A 17,262-nucleotide genomic window follows, 5' to 3' on the forward strand; every position below is an offset into this window, starting at 1 on the left:
GCCCAACTGGAAAACTAAGCTCAACCGTGACGTAGAGGTTCGCTCACAGTTCAGTCCGTGGCTTTCCTTTTGCAGTAGCCACGGATAACGTACATCATTACATTTACTCTGTACGTAGTCACGAAGACTATAAATCAGTCACCTTACTTGGTTAATTATCAGAGTAATTTCCATCATTACATTTACTCAAACCCTAATAGGGTTAATTAATCGAGATTCTTGGAAGGCACCATACAATTAACATTGTTATTAACCAAAAGATGAAGCTTTGATGAATATGTATGTAGAAGTTGTGGGAGGTGCAGACAAAAGATCTGTCCCTCTTGTGTACATTCATTTTTGCTGCTAGAGTGCCCACATGTTCCCTTCGAAGCAGATCATTGAAATTTGGAAAAAAAAGAGAGTAGCAGAAGAAAAAAATGAAAAAAAATGAAAAAAAATGAACATATCTGCAGAGAGAGAGAGAGAGAGAGAGACAGAGACAGAGACAGAGAGAGAGAGCAAGCTTTGGATCTATCGATCATCGCCTGAAACCCTCCACATTTTGGACTTTGAGTTAATTTCTACGGAAAAAAAAAAAAAAAAAACTTACTGTTTTCACTATCTGATTATATCCTCAATTCCCAAGAGAAACAAATAAATAGTATGATATAAATAACTATTATTTAACCAAAGAAAAAAAATTCAAATAATTAAATATAACTTTGAGGTATTTGTTTCCTTTCCAAGGTGACCCCATCATCATCGTCTGGGTTCTACCTTCTACTACAACAGACAATTTCCATCATATGATTACATGGATCAACGCAACCTATATACACAATATTATAAAATACTCTTTTCATTTTTTAGAATTATTTATCATGGAATTTAAAAAGAAAAGAAATTTCAACGTTTCGAATAAATTCTATATATATATATATATATATAATTCTACAGCAGTACGGATGACGAGCGCATAAGTAATTGCAGTGTCTGCAAGAAAGAGCAAAGACTACTACTTGGTAGAGAGAGAGAGAGAGAGAGAGGTGATTCGAAGGGGGAAAAGAAGGAAATAGAAAGCAGTGCATTCATCATATATAGGTATGTCTGTATGAATAAAGAGAAAAAGGTTTGCAATATAGCAGTCGTTGAATAAGATCCATACAATTAATACCAACACAGAAAGTCTGATTCGTGGACCAAAACGAAAAGGTATGTGATGAATTGATGAGAAGAGAAGAAAAGAAGAAGCATAATAGTAAATTAAATGAATGAATGACACTGCAGAAACGTACACACATGGGGAGAAACGATACAGACATGATCGGTAGTCATTGGATCAAACGGAAAAATGCAGAATCCATCACACACGTCTGATCGATCCTTGAATCTTGTACAAGTCCCTCTACCAACTCATCACACAAACAAATTGTGGAGAGCAAATTGCATGAGCGGATTCTTCATCATGTGACATTCTAATCTAGCGATGCAATGTCATGTAAAAAGAAATTTAGACATGACACCATATTATATTGCACAATATTGAGAGTGAATTCCATATTGATGAGAAGAGTGACTTTGCATGATCTTATAAGAGGTTGGACTACTTCCCATATTGCTATTGCCAATTAGTTTTATGGTGAAACCTCAACTTTCTTGGTTGAACCTCAACTTTCTTCACACAATGATGATAAAACTGTTTCATGCAAAACCTTCTCCAAATTGCGAAATCAACGTATATTGATATGATCAGCATTCACAGCTTAAGATTGCAAAATCAACAAACACTGATAGTATTAACCCATTGCTAGCTAGATGAACAAATTTAGATGAATACTTTACATGCAGTACTGATGAAATGTTCAAATTAATGGGCAACATTCATCTAAATCAAGTGTTCAAATAACACGGATGATCCACTACAACGACTAGCTACCCAATTAAACTAAACGAAACCCTAGCTAAAACACTAAAATCCGGAGAAAAAGTAGTAGATTTTTTCTCAACAAAGTCAGCTGCAGGCACATTCATCATTTTCTTGACCACAAAATTAGAAGAATGGCCCATAACTGATAAAATACCACTACCACATGCTAGCTAGCTCAATTATAATAAATACAAAATATGAGAAGAGATCAAACGACGACAATGACGATGTACTTGTTGTGGGTTCTTGTTCATGTTCATTGTTTGGTTTTCGGGGTTTGTTTTGTTTTGTGCTTAAGTTATAAGCATATAAACTCAGCTAGCTAAGTAGCTAGGGTTTCTTACCCAGAGTGTGTTTGTTGTTATGCATCCAAACCTTGAGCACGTGGCGATTCACTCCGGTCTCGTTGCAGAACTGCTGAACCGCCGGTTCGTCCTGCTTCTGAATCCTCCACCCCAGCCTCTCCGCCAAGCTCAACATCCTCTCTTTCTGCTCCTGACTGAACTTTGTCCTAAATCTCTTCTTTCCCGACCACGCCGTTCCGTGCATACCCATCCCCATTCCCAAACCCCCACTCCCTCCGCCACCGCCCCCGCCCCCGCTGGGATTTGACACGTCGTCATCCTGCTCTTGCCCCCCGCTGTGGGTCCCTCCCCCTCCCGAAGTCGACGGCAAAGCCAGCAGCCTGTGGTGCGCCGCCACGTGTAGATACCCAGCTGGAGTCCGGTAGTACGGCGAGAAATGGGGGTGGTGTTGCTGCCCGTGGTGCGGTACCAGCTGCCCGTACGCGTCGGTTAAGACACCGAGACCGTGTCCTGGCGGGTCACCCTCCTTTCGGTGAAAGTTGCGGTGGCAGTTGCAGGCGGCGCACTTGAGCGCGTCGAGCGTGCCCTCCGGGCCAGCCGCCAAGAACTCGCAGCACCCGTCCAGCGCGTGGCCTCCAATCCCCACGGCGTGGTTCTTTAAGCACTCTCTGTACCTCACAGCCTTCCTCGGTTGCTGCTGCTGCTGAGTCGCCGCCGCAGCTGCAGCTGCTGCTGCTGCTAGCGCCAAACCATCTGGTCCAGAACTCGACATTTTGACTCGGCCTCCGACGGAGTTGCCAAGCGAGTCGTAATTCGCCGTCATCTCCATCTCCTCTTCGTGCTCCTCTTGATCCTCAAACTCCATCCCAATTAATCAACTGATTAAAATCAGAGAAAAACAGAAAAACCCCACTGATTAATAAAAGAGTATCAACCCAGAAAGAAGAAGATAAAGAGAGGGGTGAGTGAGTTAGGAGAGAGAGAGAGAGAGAGAGAGAGAGAGAGAGAGAGAGAGAGTGTGTGTGTGTGTGAGGTGTAAATTTTGTATTGTCTCACTCCCCTCGCCACCTCTCTTCCTGCAAACAAAATAGCTCGTCTTCCCTGAAAGTCCTTCATATACTTTCCCATTTTCTCAATCCCAACCGACTCCTCCCGGTTGAACCGGTCACTTTCACCTTTCACCTTTCACCCTCCGTTTTTTCACCGCGCGTTGTTCAGAGAGCTGTGGGGGATTGTCAGACAAACTACTTTAATTCTGTATCGAACTCGTTTAAAAATAATTCAAAATAAATGAAAGCGATTTATAAAAATTATTTTTGAATGGCAAAAGTTATTAAGGCATTTTTTGCAAAAACAACATAACTTGTGCTTTATACTTGAACACTTCAAATATTTTTTTTAATTTATTTACATTTTTATTAAAAATTAATTCTAAAAGAAAATTTTCCATCATTTTAGAATTTCGGATGAGGTGACATACTCTTAAAGAATAAAAACAAACATAAGAGAAATGAGAAAAGAAAAAGTGTCCCACGCGCTGAGGTGGTGTTGGACACGTTCCAGCAGGAAGCAAGGTGGTGGCGCGTGCTGTGTCGCTTACGGGGGAGAGAGGAGGGTTTGTGTTGCACATATCGGACGTGTCAGGACACGGCATTACATTGGAAAAAATAAATTGTCGGCATTTAAGGCAGCTGGGGTACGGGCACTCGTTTCCGACATGCGTGACGCTCTATTTGGCGTCAAAATTTTGCATTTAATATTGGAATAGTTTTCCTGTGTTTCTCAGCTTCTGTCTGAGAAAAGAGAGCATAATATTGGAAGGGTTTTTGTTGTAACAAAAAACACTACACTGCGCTGCAATACAACTCTTCGATTTTGGTGTGTTGTTGTGGGGTGCAAGTGCAACTGCACGCATTTGGTTCCATAGTACTTGTTACCAACCAATTTCAATAGGCAAATAATGTTGGTCTTTTCAAAAAAGGAGAGACATTCGTGCTAATGTAGAAAAATTAAATTTGTACATAAAATTTTAAAAACTAAAAGACATGAAAATTGACGATTGGTTTGCTACTTAAACGTTGATAAATATGTTCATTCCTATTAATGACACATCATTTAGTTTTCAAATTTTGTCTCCCTAGCATTACTCTTCATATTTTGTCCTTCCCATCCCATCTCAATGTATTAATTGGTAAGCTTCTAGTTTTTTCATTTTCATTTTCATTTTTTATTGAAACTAAGAACATCTTCAACCCTTGGGTTAAAACCTTTAATTCCAAAAAATTAGGTTTTAACTCAGAAATAATTTTTTCTGCTCAAACCTTTATGAGTTAAATTTTAGTTGAATATTATTAAATAATGAATTTTGGATAGCTATTTCTTAAAGTAATGTTTAAAAAAAAATTATTATGTAGATTATCATAATTTAATTTTATGAACATTTTAACCTAAAAATATTTTAGACTCCAATAAATATTGAAAAATCACTAGACCAACACCATGAAACTCTTGGTACACTTTGAAAGAATTTTTTTAAAATTATTTTAGCCTTGAATTTAAATTCGAACATTTAGATTTTTTTTTTACCATTGGATTTGGTCGTATTAGATCTTAGTTGTTGGATACAATAAATTTATAAATATAAAACTGAAAAAAAATACACATATGGTGGGTCAATCTACTAACTAAGGGGAATTCTGACCTAAATTTGCCCCAAAATGAATTTTGGGTTAAAACTCATATTTGACCTAAAAATTAAAGCAAGTTAAGGTAAATTTAGAACCAAAATTTGAGTTTAAGAGTAGGAGTAGGCAGTAAGAGAAAATACATAGAAAAATGAGATTTTATTTTCCCAACGTTTTTTCTGATATCAAAACAAATAAATGAAAAATAGTTATCAAACCAGAGATTGTCTTGCATGAATTACATTTGACGCAATGTTTATACTCGATGATATTAGCCTTATACAAAATAAAATAAAAATCCTAACCAATGTTTGGACTAGAATCAACCTCTTTACTCATTTTATCCTTCAAATAAAAATTGTTATAACACATTTATTGATTTTATGAAATTTAACAAAACGGTCAACTATAACCAAGTTCAGCTCACAGAGCTCTTTTATTTGACTGTATGCAATTGGGTTGTACTCGTGGACATTCTCTTTAATGTTATTGCTTTTTCTATAAAAATAAATATAAAAAAAAAATTAGTAAGTTAATACACGGTATTGAACTCATTTGGGACAACTATCACGATGTCATTCAATAATCCGAATCGTTCGTTTCAGGTCATCATTCAAGATTCGTCCGTGCTAAATTTCGCCATTTCATTGTTAATTGAAAATATTATATTTTCATTATTTGGCCACAATAAGATAACTAAACCTGTTTAAATTGAGTGTATATTTTTCAGCAACAGCTTGCTTTTCAAGGAGAACTTGACAATAAATAGTTCAGAATTTTGGGATGGAAAGCGAAGGCTAGCTGCGGATTAACATACTAAAAGTTAGGGATTGAACTCGATTAATTTACCTTAACAGAACAAAAGTATCAAAACAAAGTTGTGAAAGAATAGCAGTAGCTGTTGTTGATTCCAACCACAAATAGACACGTGTTCAAATATTTGAAATTAAAATTTATAATTAAATATATGTTCATCTGTGATTAAGGTTTCAGAAGTAGCTGCTGCTTTTCTTTCAGCAACATAGTAATGATCATATATATATATATATATATATATATATATGTATGTATGTATATATGTATGTATGTATGTATATATAGATGGTGAATTCTGGCGGTTATGGCTGCCAATCATCGATGACTTGAAAAAAATGAAAGGTGGGCAGGGGATGGTGACGATCAACTAAGTATTGGTTTGGTACTGAAGTGCTCTTATAAAAAGTGGGTATAAAAAAAAGTTGAACTCAAAAAAATGTTTGATAAACACTTAAAAACAACTTATTTTCACAGTTTTAGGTTTTGGATGAAAAAAAAGCTGAAAACGTGAAGCAGCAAAAATGAGCTTATTCTCACAGTACAACAGAAACAGTTTTTTTTCAAAGCACATCACTACCACACCAGCCCTAACAAAGAGAGAAAAAGGCGGTGCAGCATTTGATTGCATGCATATTAAGATGGAAAAGGATCGTTTCTGGATCCTCTTTGTGAGGATCCAGGCGATCAATCATTCGTGTTCATTTATCATACATCGTGCGGTCAGTTTTCATTAGGTATGATTTATATTCAATTTTAAATGATTTCTAACCGTACGATGTACGATGAACGAACATAATTAATTGATCCCCCGAATCCCCACAAAGAGAATCCTATTCCTATTAAGATGAGTGCACTGTAGTTTTCAAAAGTTGCTAATGTCCATATTAATAATATGGTTAGTGGACTTGCAAATGGTTCACTACAAATTAAATGTGTTAGAAACCTTAATTATGAAAATTTACATATTGCACAGTGCATTTCTAGGATTTCCTTTGGTGCCTTATAAGTCATAAACCTATGGAAGATGATAGTTATTCCAATGATCGTATGAAGGATTAATTTATTAGAAGTATGCTTTTAAAGTCACTCATTTAATGTAATAGCTTTTGGAATATTTATGTATTAATTTTTACTTAGGTTAATGAAGGAGCATTGTTTATTGTTAATTATTACTTAATGTATTACATGTTTAATCAATTAATAACAAAATTCAACGAAGGTAATCAACCTAAGAGAGAAGTGATTTAAGCGTTAGATCAATTAGACCTTTCTCTTATGTTCATTTCTAAAATGTTCCTAGACATAGGATTGTCAAATGGGCATTGAAAATCCGCTAAGGCTAGTATGTGTTATGTCAACTTATTCAGGAGTATGACTAGTCTCAAAGTCATTAGTGCTAGACACTAAGACAAACACATAAGTTCTCCAAAGGTTGTTGAGTACTCTAAACAACGACCAACAGAGAGCTCTAACATACATGTCATGTATGAACTCATTGGTTGCAATAATGTAAAGTAGTTATTTGACTTGAGACACCACATATGCCTTGTGGGTACATCTTTAATCATTTGACAATGTAACAAAGTACATGCCTCATCTTGGGCATGTTCCTAGCATTGTTAGGGTCATTAATTTATTTATAGAAACATGTGAATGTACAAGAAGGAATTTCTAACCTTCCATGGTCGAAGGAGAATACTCTAAGATATGGTTCGAGAGTCTTTGGCCAAAGCATATGAATATGACTTAGGAAAAATATTCTAAATCATATTCACTATAATCATATAGAGAAGTATCAAATTCGATAGTAGACATGAAATAAACTATCAACCAAACCATGTGGTTAAGAATATTGAATTCCAAAAGAACTGTATTGCATTGTAGTTGTAACTGAATAGGTTCTCCAATCACTTATACTTAGATTGGGTAGCCATGACATACTACTAGGCGTCATTCATGATCTGTGGAAACCCTGAAGATTGGCAATCGCTAATCTTCATCTAAGGTAAACTGAAATATGCTTTAATTCACAAATCGATTAGTAAAAGTTACCACCACCGACTGCCTCACTAAATGAAACCTAATGGATCTTACACCATGTTAGGTCGAGATTGAAGAAATATGATTGAGATGGATAAGCAATTAAATAGTTTAATTGATATGGTCAAGATTAATTAATTAGCTCAGTATTCGTACAAAAGGTTCGTATTAGGCTTTAGATTAGTTTGCGTTTCGAGGCTCAATGGTCTTTAGTCCTTGAGGACCATATCAAAACAAGCCGCATATAGAGAACAACATAATTTCATCTGTGCCGCTGATTTGTGAGTGGGTATATAATTTGCATTATAGCCAAAACTCATTAGGGTTGCAAGAAAGAAGTTTGGAGGAACAAAACACTTTCCCTTTCCAATCTTTGTAGCTAGCCCTTAGAGGAAGTTTTACTAGCATCAAAACTTCTCCCAAGTTATCCATTTGTCTTCACATCTCACCCTTGATGTGGAGACTTATAGGTGCCATTCTTTTGGTGCTTGTTGATTCTATTTATCCAAGCCTCAAGGTGCAAATGAGCAAGCAAATAGCAAATATTCCAAGCAGCAAAGAGTCAACGAGAAAGGAAAGATCCAATGTGACACCCCAGTCCGGAATGCCCACCTGGACTTTGAATCAAGATGTGCTGACCGACACTAGGAAGGTGATGAAGCTATAAAATGTAGTGATGTGGAAAATGTGATTAAATTCAAACCTAAAGATGCCTAAATGTAAGAGTGCGCATGTGAGCGGGATTGAATCCAATTCACACGTGATGTCAGAGCATAAGTAAAGTACAGTAAAAGTAGGATAAAAACTATACCATCAAAGGTACTCTTCTATACCAACATTTGTCAAGTACCCATGTCGATAAGAAAGTTTTGCGACTAAAACCTGCAGGGGTGAAAAACAAAGGGTGAGTGGGCCTAAAATAAATCTTTGTAAGAATCTTTTCAAAAAAATGTAATAACCCCTCGTCGTAAAACAAGTATAGTTTCTAAATATAACATACTACATATAGTGTGAAAATACTTACCGTAGCCAACAATATCTCAAGAATGCAATACGTCACAATATTTAGTAAATAAATACATAATGTCTGGTAACATATAATCTCGCATAAACAAACATATCATATCAAGTGCTTATTAACATATGCGGACACACGAGTTCATGCAAAGGTATTTTGACATGAACAGGACTGAGTGTAATAATGATCTACACTCTAGTACTACAATCACGAGAAGACTAGCGCTATGTGCATCACATACGAGTCCTAACTGCCTATAGCAATCTAGGACATGACTGGCACCTATAATGGATCCAAAGTGAGCGTACAGTGCGATGTGAATATACACATGAAGCCTGGTCCTGGCATGGGCGAGTACTAACACCAGTGTAGCATACAATGAGCAGATAATGTAAATATAGTCAAGCCATAGTGATTCGATAATTCTAGTCAATATAATACTATTCATAATCATAAATCTAATTAAGGCATCCCGTAGGATTTATAATGATTTCCTAATTCTCATCATTACGACATTTCTTATAAATGTTAAATTAATTATGGCATCACGTAGAAAATTCTTTAACAATTATATATACGGAAAATAAACAAATATATATATATATATATATATATAAGAAAAGACCCACTCACATATACTTGTGAAGTCATAGTCGTTTGAACGAGTAAATACGAATCGCCGATGCTAATCGTACCAAAGCATAATAGAGACCCATTAGTAAAACTTAATTAAAACATTTGAATGTGAAGAAATGGACATCGGATTCTGAATCAACGCGTCAAAATACGGTAAGAAGGGTTCCAAGCAATTATCTTAAAAAGTCAATGGTTAACCCAAAAAGTCAACCGAACCGCCCGGCGGTCAACTACGTTAACTTTGGAATTTCAGTAAATGGATATCAAAAATGGACTCGGGGAATCAAAATTAGCCAAGGAGGGTTTTTGAGAAAATTTTGAAAAAGTCAACACAAGGAATATTCCAAATCTATTTAGGAACCAGTTGGGTTGGATCTAGGTTTGGGTTAGTTTGGAACTGGGTTTGGGTTTTTTTTTGTATTGGGTCAGGTTGAACCTATTGGGCTCGTAGGTCGAACTCGCTGGACCCAATGAATAAGAAGGCCGGAATTGGCAACAAATCGCAGAGCTCTGTTCAAGCTCGAAATACCACCAAACTTAGCAATTTATATATGGATTTAAAGCTCAGAGAGAGGAGAAGAATTTTATACCAAAAATCAAGTCGAGTTATGGTCAGGATTGGCTAGAAAATGGCTCGAAGTCACCGGACCTTTCACCCGAAAACTGAAGAAGCTCCCCCCGAGGCATTTATGCATCAAAACATCGCCAAAACATCTCAAAATTACCCTAATCAAGATTTAAGAAGTTTTTGGGGGTTTCGAGGCTTACCTTCACCAAGGAAAGAGATATTGCCGAGGAAGAATCTTGAATAATGGCAGTCCCACTGTGCATTGAGAAGAAAGAAAAAGAGTGTCCAATCCAGGGTTCGGGTTTATGAAATAGAGTGAGGGTGAGTGAAAGAAAGAGAGAGTTCGAGAGATCAGGGAGAGGGAGAATGGACATGAGGCAAAAGAGGAATGGAGAGTTTGGTGTAAGTGTGGGCCACAAAGGCCAGGAAATTATTAAAATAATTAAAATATCTCACCAAAAAAATATTAAAATAATCAAGGACCAAAATTTAAAAATACAAAATTACTAAAGTACCCTCACGTTCGTATTTCCGTAAAATTTAACTGTAACTCCAATTTCAATTCGGCTTGTGCCCACACGTTTGTAGCAACAAGTACTACACGAATATGGTAAAATAGTAGCTCATACGCGTCACAAAATGAGGATCAACGAAAGTCAACAATCTCGCCTCTAGGGGCATTTTGGTCAATTCACATTTAAAATTAATAAAGTCGTAAAATTAGGGAAGGGTTGTTACACAATGAGCAAGGATAGGACTTGAAGGCCTTCCATTTGGGTAATTGCCTTGTGAAAACAAAGATGAGCTTGAAGGGTATGAAGTTCAAATTCCCTCTTTCATTTTTGCAAAGAGTCTTGGTTCACCATCTAGGCTTAAATTTTATAGGGCTTAAATTTGTTTTGAGTTCATGCTTTCTATTTTGATTATTAATATATGCATGTGTTGCTCAATAATCTCTACATAGTCAAAGTTTTTTCTTCATAATTAAATTCATCTCAAGCATAATATTCGAGAGGCTTGTCACCTTTGCTGTGGAATTTGATTTCATAATCTATTAATTATTACAATGTGCTTATAATATAGTCATGTTGTGGTACTAATTCAACAATGTTACATTATGGTATACTTATTGAAGCTGAAGCATATATATGGCACATATAAAATGCGTGGGAGAGGCCTGTGTTGTCCTTTTTGGGGTTGCGAATGACAATATGATAATCATAAAAGCCTACATAGTTGGTGATGACATCACAATCTAATCATATGAAAATCAGAAAATCAATAATTGGCTAGTTTTCTTCCTGAGCTTTAATTGACCGATTAAAAAAGTTTATAGGGATACTAGGCTACTCTGTGTGTTACTCTGAGTGTTCTAACTCTCATTTTAATGGCTTTTTTTTTGTCATTTTGTAAATGAAGGGTTATTCTCTAGGCTTGAAAGAAATCTCCCTTTGTGGCTAAGTGTTCCCCTTTTTTCTCCCTAGGCCTCCTATTATTCTCATTTTGGTGTAAGATAGCTGCATTGTTGAGACCTGTAAATTGCTTATTCCCGAGAAGCGGCTTTCTTAGGGCGGCATTCCACATGCGCTACTTCTGGTAGCGCACCTCATGGCTTTTGCGCATTAGTTGTCTGTGCAGGCTGGGAAGGGAAAGTCAACATTAAATGCCTGACTTGCTAGGCTTAACATGAATTTAATGCAAGAATCTAGTTTAATCCTAACTAAGAGAGTTGGCTTGCAAGGAAAAAGGTAAACTAGGCTAGTTCTCTCTTAAGGATGCTTGCATGAAATGCAAAGGGTATGAGCTTGGATCTTTGGGCCCCCAAGCAACCTAAAGTCTTCCATGACCCCAAATCCACGTAGGCCCGATAACCTTCCGTAACCATCCACACCATAATCCACTTGACAAGCCTCGAATATGTGACTTGGGCTTAGCATGGCAGTGATTAGCATGAGGAAGCACGGCGTGATGAATAGGTATGAGCATGGCGTAAGTATCCGGCTTAATCATCGTAGCATGACATGTTTGTAAATATATTCCTAGTTGATCCTGTGTCTTGGCATGTATTTGGGCTTGAATGTAGGCTTTACATGACAATTGGACCTTGAAACTTGGTTGGATTGGTGTGTGACATTTTTGGGCCCCAACAAAGGGTCACCGCCTACTCAACTTACTTCCATAGGTGGTCTAGTGTGGTTAATCAGTCTTAGGGATCGCAACATTGGATAATGCTCATAGTCCCCCCGGGTTAACCGCATCGGGGTCTATACACATTTTTGGGGTGACTCAGCCTGGTTAATCCATTATGAGTCACTGCCTATTTGGTCATATTTTATCCATAGGTGGTCCTGCCTGGTATTACCACATGGGGGGGATCATGCTATCAGATGGATGCCTATAGTTCCACCTAGTTAATCCGCACTAGGGAACCATACGCATTACAAAATGGGATTCTGCTGAGTGGTCCAAAATGCTATCTTTGTTGAACCCTAGATTCTTATGAATTGAAATTGCTCAATGTCGATATTTGTGGTTGTAAATTAGGGTTACAATGTTATTGCTTGACATTTAAGTAGGAAATTACGGAGTTTCCCTTATTAAATTTCGTGAAATGATACATGATATCGTTGGTTGATTAATGTAGTTAATATTATTCATCGTTGAGTCATTCAATAGATTAATTGTGGTGATTGTGGAATTGACTTGGAAATTAGTGTTATATAGTTGAATGATGAAACAACAATCTTGGCTCTCATATGGTATCGTTATGTAAACTAAAATCTTGTGAGGCCTGTTCGTTTGGTTCCATCGAGTGATTTTGGAGCTCTATGTTCTTGCCAATTAATACCTTGAGAATTTTAGAGTTTAAGAGAATGGTGAATTATGAATCGCTTGATCCCTGCATAGGGTACGTAGGCAGTCTAAAGCAAAGGTTAGGTGCAGGCATGATATAAAAAGGAAAGTTACTGCGTTGTTAAAGTATTGATTTGTGTTTTGGTAATGTCCCGGAGGCGAGGCATGAATAATAAACAAGTAATTGGTGATGTCACATGTCGATCCTGGATGTATCTTGGGATCAGGGCGTGACACATAGCTTTGATTGATATTCTAGAGAACAAATATCTTGCTATTTGTAACAACCACCAATTCTAGCGACTCACAAGAAAAATGTTTTTTTAATGGACTTGTTGCTGCTACTGTCCATGATCGAGGATTGGGTTTTCCCAACAAACACAAAAGTGGAAGGTTTCTAATCCCTTTGTTTCTTTTTCTTCCAATATCTTATTCCTTTGAAATGTTTAAATCACTTTAGCATGAAGCAACTAAGAACACAATTTGACTAATTGTTATCATTTTGCGAAGGCAAAATGTGATGATCACACATTCACTTTTAGAACCTACAACATTGGACTAACCCAATCCAACACTATTCTGGCAAAAGCTAGTTACTCCGACAACTTGAATATTTAATAACAACTCTTTCACAAACATACATGAGATTGTAACACATCTATTCACTCTAACATCGTATTCATCATCTTATTTGTATTGTTAATACAAGTTCAAAAAAATTTCTCTCTTTATTGGTGTCAAGATATTAAAAAATTTAACGATGATCAATCATATCTATTCCATTCCTCGCTTTTCGGTTGCCCTCATAATTTTGTTAAAACTAAATCAAATCTGTTAAATAATAGTTAATTTGGCCGTGACTTAATTATATGCAGTAAGAAAAAGCAATTAAGTAGAAGCGTTTAAAGTGGGTAAAGTTTTGGTTGGTCATGTGACAGTCAGCTACACCCCCAAAAACAGCCAACGGGGGTGGGGAAGGACCTGGATTGTCTGCCCTTCCCATCTCATACCCTTCCCATCCCCTCCTATTTCTGTGATCACGGTTAAGCCACATCAACATTTTATATTCTCATTGCTTTTTGTCTTGTTATTTCTATATAAAAAAAAATCAATATAAAATGCTGATGTGGCTTAACCGTGACCATAGAATATAGGAGGGGATGGGAAAGGTATAGGATGGGGAGGGCAGACAATCCAGGTCCGGTGGGGAAACGTCTAACGGGATGTGCTAACACGAAGCCACAGAGACCACAGACTCGGAGAAATAGAGAGTGAGAGAGAAAAACAGTACCATAATTATCACCATCATCGTGCACCCTCCTCCTCCAATCCTCCTCCTCTCTCTCTTTCTCTCTCTCTCTCTCTCGCTTTCTATCTGATTTTCTCTGTATTTTTGTATTTGTAATGTGCAACTTTGAGTGTGTCAGATCGTGGGAGGGCAGACAATCTCACACCCTTCCCATCCCCATCTCATACCCTTCCCATCCTTCAAAAAAGAACAATACTTGACTACTTAAAGATGAGTAGAAATTTCTACTGAAAATTTTTCAAAATTGTTCGTTGTCAATTTATAGAACTTCGTGTTTATAATCAAAGCTGTTCATATTATAAATCACTCTATAAAGATCGTCTCTGTAAAAAATTAATTAAAACTAAAGTTGTTTAGTCATCAAACTGTTTAAAAACAAATGATTGGTGACACACCCCGACCGAGATCAGGGAGTGCTGGCCGTCACACGAAGGTGACGTAGCCATGTGCACGTGCGGAAGCTATTAAGAAAGTAATATAAAAGTATGAATAATTAAAAACACTAGCATACAAAGTACTAAAACAAGTGCTAGCGTATGTGAGACACAATTTCAGAGCAAGTCTACAGCAGTCAAAAGGAAAGATGCGACATAAATACACCCGAAGGTGACCCTACAATGGTGAGTGTCTGTCAGAAATGCCGGGACGCCCTCTGGGATAAACCACCGAACTTGCTAGACCACTAGAACCTGGAGGGGCGCAAAAACAAAAGCGTGAGTGGGCAAAAACAAAGCTCTTTGAAAACTCTTTAGCAAAATACATTCTAACCCCTCGCCGTAAAACCTGTATGCTTCCCAGAAAATGAACATATATACGTATGTATAGATATGCCAATCATGCTCCAAAACATGTCATTCATGCTCGAGAATATGCCACAACGGAATCTCATAATCAAATGCAAGTGCTCAAGCGTAAATCACATCAATAACATATAATCTGGCAGCCGGGAGTCACCTAACGTGACCTGTACGGCTGCATATAGAGCTCCAATCTCAACTCAATAACTGAATCTGCACACGAGTCGGAACCACCTATCGTGGTCTGTACGACAGGCTTGGTGTAATATATATATATATATATATATATATATATATATATATATATGCTCTAGTGCTACGATCACGTGAAGCTGGGCGATAAATCGCGGGTCACCTACAAGTCGGAACCACCTAATGTGGTCTGTACGACAGGCTGTGCACCTAACTTGGATCCAAGGCGAGCATGCGGTGCGGGAGGTGAACATACACGTGAAGGCTATGCCCCTAACTCTGGGCGGGAGCACTAACACCGGGGGTGCAGATTATGAGCTCTCTAAGCATCTCAAACTATTACTGCATACAAACATGAGTACCACTTACCTGGCACTTACCTGTGCGTCCACAGCACCAATACACATATACAAATGTATGCCGCTACTAATGCATGTGATGATGCATAAGTGATAATAATAAAATGCATGGCATAAATCAATTAACCCTTTTTAATCTATTTCTGGGAATTTAAATGTATATAGGTATATACGGAAAACAAAAGCCCACTCACTGATAAGTGGAAGGGTCGTAGCCCCCCTGCCTCGAGTGTGTACGTTCGTCCTCGGGATACGTATCACCTATACGCGAAAAAGCTACGAAAACGTTAATTTAAAAGCACATAACCAACTTCTCGTAATAACTTCTCATACATTGCTCAAAATGGACAATTGAATATACCAACGTGCTCTACACAACCTCAGGATCACACCCATATTTTTAAAATAATTTTTGGACCCCGCACGCGCCCCCATGCGCCGTCCAAGGCACGGACCTACGCGCCCCCCACGCGCGGCCACGTGCCATGCACACTGACGGTGTCAATAGACGCCGTCAGGAATATTCCGTTAAACTGACGGAATATTCCGTTAAACCTAACTGACGCCGTCACTGCCGTTAGGAATATTCCGTTAAAACTTAACGGAATATTCTCCTTTCTTCTCCGGCGAGACTCCGGCGCCGGCGACGGCGCCGGAAAACTGGGAAAATTTCAAACTCACTATTCTCCTTCGTTTTTCAACCATTTTTCACGATCTTTATACCAAAATGAAGCTTAGGACTAGTAGAATCACGTTAGACTACTTTTAAGGCCTAAAAATGAAGGAATTATACCTGTAACAACGATCCAAGTTCGGCCAACTTTGAACAGGACGATCCCGACGTCCAAACTCGTCCAACGAAACACTCCCAAGCTCCTGGGAACCTCACAAACACAACTATAAACTTAAAAAGTCCAAAAACCTGCTAGATTAGGTTTGCATGAATAGTGCTCAAATCGGCCATGGCGATATTGACGTGAAAACATTAGAATTCTTACCTGAAATTGGTATGGTTGTGCTCCTCACAACCTCACGAGTTCAATGGTGTAATTGGTTTCTTGATTGGTGAAGGTTTGAGTATTTTTGTGTGTGTGTCCGTATGTTGAAGAAGGAAGAAGAAGAAGAACTCGGGGAGAGAGAGAGAGAGAGAGACAGAGAAGAGACAATGGGAGAGGGAATCCCGGGAGAAAAAGAGAGGGTATGAGTGTGTGTGGTCCTACAACACCACACAACACAACACTAATGTGATAAAAACGAACTAGGGGGTAAAATTGTAATTTCATACGTACGTTTCGTTAGTTTCGGGACGGGATGTTACAACCTACCCACCTTAATAGAATTTCGTCCCGAAATTCAAAATAACTAAATAACAACCCCTAGTGGTCGAAGAATAATCTAGGATACAAATCCCTCATCCTATTTTCTGTCTCCCATGTCGCTTCTTCAACCGAGTGATTCCTCCACAAAACTTTCACTAAATTCACCGTTTTGTTCCTCAGAACCTTCTCTTTCCAATCTAAGATCGTTAACGGTTCCTCGTCATATGTCAAATCTGGATTAATCTCCAACGGTTGAGGAGGTATCACATGTGACGGATCAGCAACATAATGTCGGAGCATAGACACGTGAAAAACGTTATGCACTTTAGCCAACTCCGGAGGCAACTCCAACCTGTAAGCTACCTCACCAACTCGTTCTGTGACCATGTATGGTCCGATGTACCTGGGACTCAACTTCCCCTTCTTTCCAAACCGCACGACACCTCTCCACGGTGAA

The 17,262-nt window shown here is 38.0% G+C and overlaps 1 protein-coding gene across 1 annotated transcript; it reads right to left on the reverse strand.

The window, feature by feature from the left end:
* Positions 1-1,800: 1,800 nt before the first annotated feature.
* Positions 1,801-3,269, reverse strand: LOC137721517 (zinc-finger homeodomain protein 2-like). The gene has a single exon (XM_068460610.1). The coding sequence runs from the start codon at positions 3,077-3,079 to the stop codon at positions 2,240-2,242; it is 840 nt and encodes a 279-aa protein (XP_068316711.1). The 5' UTR covers positions 3,080-3,269; the 3' UTR covers positions 1,801-2,239.
* Between the last annotated feature and the right edge of the window lie 13,993 nt (positions 3,270-17,262).

This window comes from Pyrus communis, chromosome 16 (assembly GCF_963583255.1).
Source record: "Pyrus communis chromosome 16, drPyrComm1.1, whole genome shotgun sequence".
Classification (NCBI taxonomy): Eukaryota; Viridiplantae; Streptophyta; class Magnoliopsida; order Rosales; family Rosaceae; genus Pyrus; species Pyrus communis.

Coding starts and splice junctions, on each gene's coding strand:
- LOC137721517 (XM_068460610.1), bottom strand. CDS start 3,079: ATGGAGTTTGAGGATCAAGAGGAGCACGAAGAGGAGATGGAGATGACG.